Source organism: Camelus bactrianus, chromosome X (genome assembly GCF_048773025.1).
Source record: "Camelus bactrianus isolate YW-2024 breed Bactrian camel chromosome X, ASM4877302v1, whole genome shotgun sequence".
Lineage (NCBI taxonomy): Eukaryota > Metazoa > Chordata > Mammalia > Artiodactyla > Camelidae > Camelus > Camelus bactrianus.
Genome location: NC_133575.1, coordinates 79,741,034 through 79,749,056, shown reverse-complemented (window position 1 = coordinate 79,749,056; position 8,023 = coordinate 79,741,034). Strand labels below are relative to the sequence as shown.

The following is an 8,023-nucleotide window of genomic DNA, read 5'->3' as shown; positions in this document are numbered from 1 at the left end:
TGGAAGAACTATTTTTTGGAGGAGAGTTGTCACTATCTCTTTGAGCTTGGGGCTGACGGGATGGAAGGAAGCCGAGGCACACACCCCTGCCTTCCTCGGCACCTGGCTTCCATAAAAGCGGTTTGGTATTGCTGGAATACCTGGGGTGCTCTACTAGGAGGGGAGGGGTTGCATTGAGTGTGAACAGCGAGCAGGACTCAGGGAACCTGGTGCCACCTCCTTAGCGAAGCACGCATTTGTCTTTGCAAACAGAACATGTCTTTACAATGTGATTGCAATTACAAAGGTAATGACATTGTACATGAATTGAATTCTCCTATTTATCTTTAAAAGACAGCAGAATATAGACATTCTATTAGCACTCCCCAAGGTAAGAGGTCCTCAGCCCTCATATCTTGTTGTGTGCAACTTTTCAGATGCCACGGCAATGTTAATCATTTTACCTGAGTAATTCTTCCATTTCTCGTTACCTGGGGGATTGTTAATGGCCGAGACTACTTCTCAGACTCTTTGCTCCCGCTCAATCAAGCCGTGGAGGCGCCAGTTTACTTTTATTGATCAGCGGGTTCCTGACAGCCTTCGCCACAAGGAAGCAGCATCATCCTTTTTTAACTTAAAGGGGAACAGATCGCCTTAAAGTTTACAGCTAAAAGCTTCTAAGCATAGCATGCAAACATTTTAGCATGCTGCTAATTGTTCTGTTTAAATAGTCCAAGCAATATTTTAGAAGGCTGCCAAACGCCGAACTCACATCCCGTGATCAGATTGCAAACCCATTTCAAATGCCTTTTTAGGCCTTTTTAATTAGACCAAGATGCACTTCATTCCCACTCGCTGACATCAAAGGTAAGTAATTGATAAATCAAATGAAGCCCTTCTCTTTGCGGAGCCCGCGAGGAGCGCCCGCGCTGCCTGCCATGTTGTCACTCTCCTCCAGCAGGGTCTGCAGAAGACTGGGCGGGCCACAGTGCTCCCTCGAGTCACAACTCTGCTGTCCACCCGCACCTCTAAATGACCAAATTAAATGATACTCATTGCACATGCTTCGATTTTCTCCCTGATGTTCTGGGCTGACTGGTTTCCTAATGTGAAAGAGTGAAATGACCCCCATGCGGAAAGCGGATCAGGCTCCCCGTTCCCTCCCCTTGGTCTCAGATGCACGTTCACTCCTGAAATAATTCCTTTCTGTAGGAAGAAGCTGTCTTCTTTCCCCCTGCCAAAGTAAAGACTACTAAACTAGCGTCTCTTAGAAGGAGAAATATTTTTAAAAAGCAGCTGGGTTGCTCTCTGCAAGAAGATGGCAGTTTTGAGAAAATCTATTATGTGTTCAAAAGCTCCTTTTCCTTTTCTTGTTTAATGTTTTTTAAAAGGCAAAAGGGAGTCTCATTTTAAGCACACAGGCTTAGGCCATTGTCGCTGAGCTAATTATGAGTTTGCTCACCCAAGACTCCCAAATATCCGAGACGACTCAGAAGGAAGGTTTACTCTTCTAAGAATTGTGAATTCAGAAGCCAGTCCCCTCCACCCCCAATGCGTGATGAAAAAAAAAAAAAACCCAAAAAACAAAAAACACTTGTCCAGTGAATTGCTTTTGATTCTTCCCGCCGGTGACCTTAATTAAGAGACTCAGAACAGGGAGGGGTGGAGTACCCTCTGTCCCCAGGGCGCCTACAGTCCGGAAAGCAAGCCGAGTTTGATATCAGCCCCAGCCACGCCGGCCTTCAGCTTCTCAGCATTGGCACACGCTGCCACCGCCGCCGCCGCCGCCACCGCGCGAGCAAAGCTGGCAGCCCCCTGGGACCGAGGCCCCGCAGGAAGACTGGGACGCCCCGCACACCGGCGCCGGCTCCAGCTGCCAGCGACCTACGTGGACTGCGCGCCAGCCCCACAGCTCCCGCTGGGCTCGGGGCTCTCCCGGCTTGGCGCGGCGCGGCGGCGTCCGCTCCACCCTCTCTTCTCAAACGTACAGTTTATTTATAGGGAGCTAAATTCTCCAACAGGGTGGGGTGAGGGGCAACGAAATGTGTCCAGCCGTCTCCGCGGCTCAGTCCCTGCGCCACAGATCCCACTTGATTAACAAGCAACAGACAAGAGCGAACCGAACCGGCCCAGGGGCCCTCCTCGGGCTATGGGGGCAGGGGGCGGGGGCGGGGGCGGGGGCGTAGTGCCGGGGAAGGAGGGTTGCGGGTGACGGTCAGGGAGGATGGCTGCTGCGGCTCTCAGCTGAAGTGAAGACTCACCGGCCAAGAGCCGGATGAATGACCACCTCTGGGGCGCTTTCTCCTTCCCTTTCTTCCTTGCACTTCCCGAGAAGAAAAGAGGAAAACAGAGAAACAGACAGACAGACAAATTCAGGGCGAAGAGACAAAGAGGGAGGGGGAGGGGAAGAGAGAATATGAATATGAATATTATATTCAAGATATGAAGATATGTGAGGGAGATAAACACCCCGAGAGAATCAAATCTTCTTTCCTGCAATCTCTACAAACACGAGAGGCGTGCAGTTCCCGGAGAGGCTCAGCTGCAGCGCCAGCACGCCCCTCTCCCCGCTCCACCCTGCCCTCTTGCCCTTGCTGGGCCTGCCGCCTGGCCTCCCCTGACTCCTGCCCGGGCTTCGCGGGCCGGGGTACCACTTGGTCCCGCCAGTGTGTAAGTTTCTGGCTCGCCCCGCCCCGCCCCGCCCCGCCCCGCCCCCTCCCGTTCCTTGGCCCCGCCCCAAGCCCGGAGCCCGCTGGGCGGCGCGCTGATTGGCCAGTGCCTGGCGTAGCCGGGCTCGGCAGCTCAGGCTCTCTCCGGCTCTCTCCAGACTCCGCGGCCAGTAGTTTGCGGCATCGGGAGGAGCAGCAGCAGCAGTAGCGGCGGCGGGCGCAGTAAGGAGACGGACGAGCGGGCATAGACGGCAGCAAAGCTCCCGAGCACCATGCCCGGCTTGCCCGGGGGGCACGGGCACCCGCGTCCCTAGCCTGGCGCCGGCCTTTGGCGCGTTGCGCTTCGCGGCACTTCGGCTGAGCAGATTCATCGGAGATCGAAACCTCCCACCCTTGCTCGCTCACACTCCCCACTCACACTCCCCACACCACACACTCACTCTTCCTTTCTCTCACACATTCATATACAGCCCGAGACAGAAAGAGAGAGCGAGACAGACCTCCCGAGTGCGCGAGCGCCCGGGAGGGAGAGAGCCCAACGCAGCGCGGCCAGCGCCTCTCCGGGAGGATGGAATCAAGACGCTCCCGCAAGTAAACTTTGGCGGCGACATAACCGTCGACAGTGGCAGCTGCTGAGGCGGACCCCAGCGACATGCGACTTAACTAGGAGGGCTTACCCCCGCGGCGGCGGCAGCGGCGGCCCTCGGAGCGACACTCCAGCCCAGACCGAGGGAGGAGGAGAAGCCCCTGGTACCCGCGGCGGCGGCCCCGCCTCTCCTGGCCGGTACTGTTGTCGCTTCCCCTTCCCTCCTCTCCATTCCCCGCCCCCGGGCTATTGGAAAGACCGGGACTTTTATTTTCTTGGACAAATTGCCATCGCCCCGTTTCCACAAACTTGACGTGGAAGCTCGGGCTGCGTTGGTAACTTTGATTTCCCAGACGCAAACGCCCGCAGTCCAACTGCTCTGTGGGGGTGACTCCGTGCCCACCTCTGATCCTGGACAGACGCGCCCCTCAAGCCTTCTGAAGCCAACCACAGTGCAAGGGAGCGCGCTCTCGCCTCGGCAGCCTGTCTCCCCTCCCCCTTCCTCTACTGGCCCGGGGACCGCCATCCGGTTCAGCCGGATACTCAGGCGGCTGCAGCGTTTGACAGCAACTCAAACTCCCTCTTGTGATCCCCCCTTTTCCCCAACAGGCCTCGAAAAGGCCACCGTGGCCCCCCCGGACCCCGGAGGGCGCGTTCCAGGCGGGTCCTCTCTCCGCAGTGAGCCAGGAGCACTGGGGGGAGGTCCTTGCGCATGCCAGGTGCACAGACTACGCGCCCGCCAGCCCCAGTGCCGGTGCGCCGCGGCCGGCCGGGCAGTGCCTGAGAAGCTGTGTCCCCACCGGCCTCCCCGCCTTCGCCCCAAGTGCCGTCCGGACTCAGCGGCGCGTCGACCCGGCCGTTCGGACGCCGTCCGACCCGCAGCCCTGCGTCGCTGCGGCCAGTTGCGCCCGGCTAACTTTGAAGGGGGAAAACTGAGTAGCCGGGCTGGAGGGAGGGGGCTCGGGGCCGCGCGGCGCTCCCTCGGCCCCCCGGAGCCCCCGGGCCCCCCGCGAGCCCCCGCCGGGTCCACCGCAACCTCAGCATTGGAGCCGGCGCGGGTGTCCCCCCCGCGCCGCCGGGCCGCCCTGGGCGGGACTCCTCCCGCGGCCTCCGGGGCCCCGGGGCGCGCGCAACAGGCGGCCCGAGTCGGCGGGAAGCTGGAGCGCCGGCGGCGTCGACCTCGGAGGGGTGTGGAGAGGCGAGGCCAGGCAGAGCCCCGCGCAGCCATGGAGTCGCTCCTGCTGCCGGTGCTGCTGCTGTTGGCTGTACTGTGGACGCAGGCGGCCGCCCTCATTAACCTCAAGTACTCGGTAGAAGAGGAGCAGCGCGCCGGGACGGTGATCGCCAACGTGGCCAAGGACGCGCGCGAGGCGGGCTTCGCACTGGACCCACGGCAGGCCTCTGCCTTCCGTGTGGTGTCCAACTCGGCTCCGCACCTGGTGGACATCAACCCCAGCTCGGGCCTGTTGGTCACCAAGCAGAAGATCGACCGTGATCTGCTGTGCCGCCAGAGTCCCAAGTGCATCATCTCGCTCGAGGTCATGTCCAGCTCAATGGAGATCTGCGTGATTAAGGTGGAGATCAAGGACCTGAATGACAACGCGCCCAGCTTCCCGGCAGCACAGATTGAGCTGGAGATCTCCGAGGCGGCCAGCCCCGGCACGCGCATCCCGCTGGACAGCGCCTATGACCCGGACTCGGGCAGCTTTGGCGTGCAGACGTACGAGCTCACGCCTAATGAGCTATTCGGCCTGGAGATCAAGACCCGCGGCGATGGCTCACGCTTTGCCGAACTCGTGGTGGAAAAGAGTCTGGACCGGGAGACGCAGTCGCACTACAGCTTTCGCATCACTGCACTCGACGGTGGCGACCCGCCGCATCTGGGTACTGTTGGCCTCAGCATCAAGGTGACCGACTCCAATGACAACAACCCGGTGTTTGGCGAGTCCACCTATTCGGTGAGCGTGCCAGAGAACTCACCTCCCAACACGCCCGTCATTCGTCTCAACGCCAGCGACCCAGACGAAGGCACCAATGGCCAGGTGGTCTACTCCTTCTATGGCTACGTCAATGATCGCACTCGAGAGCTCTTCCAGATCGACCCACACAGCGGCCTGGTCACGGTCACTGGTGCCCTAGACTACGAAGAGGGCCACGTGTACGAACTGGACGTGCAAGCCAAGGACCTGGGGCCCAACTCCATCCCGGCACACTGCAAGGTCACCGTCAGCGTTTTGGACACCAATGACAACCCACCGGTCATCAACCTGCTGTCGGTCAACAGCGAGCTGGTGGAAGTGAGCGAGAGCGCCCCCCCGGGCTACGTGATTGCACTGGTGCGGGTGTCTGATCGAGACTCCGGCCTCAATGGGCGCGTGCAGTGCCGTTTACTGGGCAACGTGCCCTTTCGGCTGCAGGAGTACGAGAGCTTCTCCACTATCCTGGTGGACGGACGGCTGGACCGCGAGCAGCACGACCAGTACAACCTCACGATCCAGGCGCGCGACGGTGGCGTGCCCATGCTGCAGAGTGCCAAGTCCTTTACCGTGCGCATCACCGATGAGAACGACAACCACCCACATTTCTCCAAGCCCTACTACCAGGTCATTGTGCAGGAGAACAACACGCCCGGTGCCTATCTGCTCTCTGTGTCTGCTCGAGACCCCGACCTGGGTCTTAATGGCAGTGTTTCCTACCAGATCGTGCCGTCGCAGGTGCGGGACATGCCTGTCTTCACCTATGTCTCCATCAACCCTAACTCCGGGGACATCTACGCGCTGCGATCCTTCAACCACGAGCAGACCAAGGCTTTTGAATTCAAGGTGCTGGCTAAGGACGGCGGCCTGCCCTCGCTGCAGAGCAATGCCACTGTTCGGGTCATCATCCTCGACGTCAATGACAATACCCCAGTCATCACCGCCCCGCCCCTGATCAATGGCACTGCGGAGGTCTACATACCCCGCAACTCCGGCATAGGCTACCTGGTGACCGTTGTCAAAGCAGACGACTACGATGAGGGCGAGAACGGCCGGGTCACCTATGACATGACAGAGGGCGACCGCGGCTTCTTTGAAATAGACCAGGTCAATGGCGAGGTCAGAACCACTCGCACCTTCAGCGAGAGTTCCAAGGCTTCCTACGAGCTTATTGTGGTGGCTCACGACCACGGCAAGACGTCTCTCTCTGCCTCGGCGCTCGTCCTGATTTACCTGTCCCCTGCTCTCGACGCCCAAGAGTCGATGGGCTCGGTGAACTTGTCCCTGATTTTCATTATCGCCCTGGGCTCCATTGCCGGCATCCTCTTTGTCACTATGATCTTCGTGGCGATCAAGTGCAAGCGAGACAACAAAGAGATCCGGACCTACAACTGCAGGTAGAGCCAACTTTTCTTTCTTTCCTTCTTTGTCTTGGGTGAATAAGATGTATCTGTCTCTGTGTGAAAAATCCCAGTGCTTTTGTTCCCTACTTCAATGCATGCACCCACTTACAGCGCTTCTTTTTGGAGGCGGGAGGAGGGGGGAGTTTGTGGCAGCCCAAGTTGATCAATTCTTTTGATCTGACAATTTGCTGGAAGACAATCATTTACTGTTTGAATGGATTCTGTCACATAATGATGATGAGCAGAAAAGCAATTATCATTTTAAAATTTGCACAGCTGTCTCTATGAGGTAGTTATGGCAGAAAAAATAAATGAGAGAAAGAGGAGAGGGAGAGAGAGAGAAAGATTGATTTTCAGCAGAGCCATGAAGTACTACAACTTGATTTGGGGGCTGTACTGTTTTGGGGACAGGTACTGAAAGGAAAGGGGGTGCTGACAGCTACCCTGTTCTGTGTAGAGAGAAACTCTGAAGAGAGCCTGTGAGTGGGAGTCTAAGGTAGAAAACAGAGTTGGGGGGAGAGAGAACAGGAGCGGTGAGGGGAAGCAGGTGATTAGTGTTTTTTAGTGTGTTCTTGGCTTGTTTTATATCCAGTCCCCAAACATCTGGCTATGTGAAGTGAAATTCTTCCAGTCATCTATGTGTTTTCAAATATCTGGTTGTTGGGCATAGAGCCCAAACATCCCAACGAGGGACTGGGCTTTTGCATCCACATGTTTCACTAGAAATTGCAATCTTCTGGAGTTGATGGCGCTTTCCTCTAACGTGGGACTCTGCTGTGGCACTAAGAGCTGGTCCCTACCAGTGGATGTCACTATGGGCTATTGTGTTACAGCTTTCCTTGAAATGTGTGCAGGATGTGTGTGTGTGTGTGTGTGTGTGTGTGTGTGTGTGTGTGTATGAGAGAGAGAGAGAGAGAGAGAGAGAGAGAGAGAGAGAGAGAGAGAGAGAGAGAAGGAGAGAGAGAGAGAGAAAGGAGAGAGAGAGAGAGAGGTGGAGGGTGAAGAGAGAGGTGAGAGGGGAGAGAGAGGAGGGAGAGAGAGGACAGCAGAATAGAAATGTGGAAACTGGAATGACAGGTAGTAACTTTTTTGAAAAAAGATTTCCTGAGAAGCACTTTGGAGGGTCTTGCTGAAGCCCTTCCTTACAATTAGATAGAACAAATAAGTCTAAGTATTTCTAGAATCCAATATCCAATTTAGGATAATACGTGTAGCGTTTTTATTATTTTTCCAGCAGTGTCTCATCGAAACGGTTGAAAAAAAAGTTTCTTTAATTTGCTGAAAATGAATGATGCTATTTCCAACCAAGGTGTGTGTGTGCTTTCAATACACCTACACACCCAGTGTGTCTTTCATGCCATCTGTGCTTGCATGTTAATCAGTCAAAATATGTTCCTGTAAGTCCGATTT

General features: G+C 56.5%; 1 protein-coding gene across 4 annotated transcripts in view; it reads left to right on the top strand.

The window, feature by feature from the left end:
- The first annotated feature begins 2,762 nt into the window (after window positions 1-2,762).
- The window catches only part of PCDH19 (protocadherin 19), a 101,151-nt gene continuing 95,890 nt past the window's right edge, over window positions 2,763-8,023 (top strand). For 3 of the 4 annotated variants that reach the window (XM_074358894.1, XM_074358893.1, XM_074358892.1), the window contains exon 1: window positions 3,319-6,607. In XM_074358894.1, the coding sequence (XP_074214995.1) occupies window positions 4,461-6,607 (2,147 nt within the window). In that variant the 5' untranslated portion in view covers window positions 3,319-4,460. Of the gene's footprint in view, window positions 6,608-8,023 lie in introns of all 4 variants that reach the window. The other variant, XM_074358895.1, reaches the window with a different exon arrangement.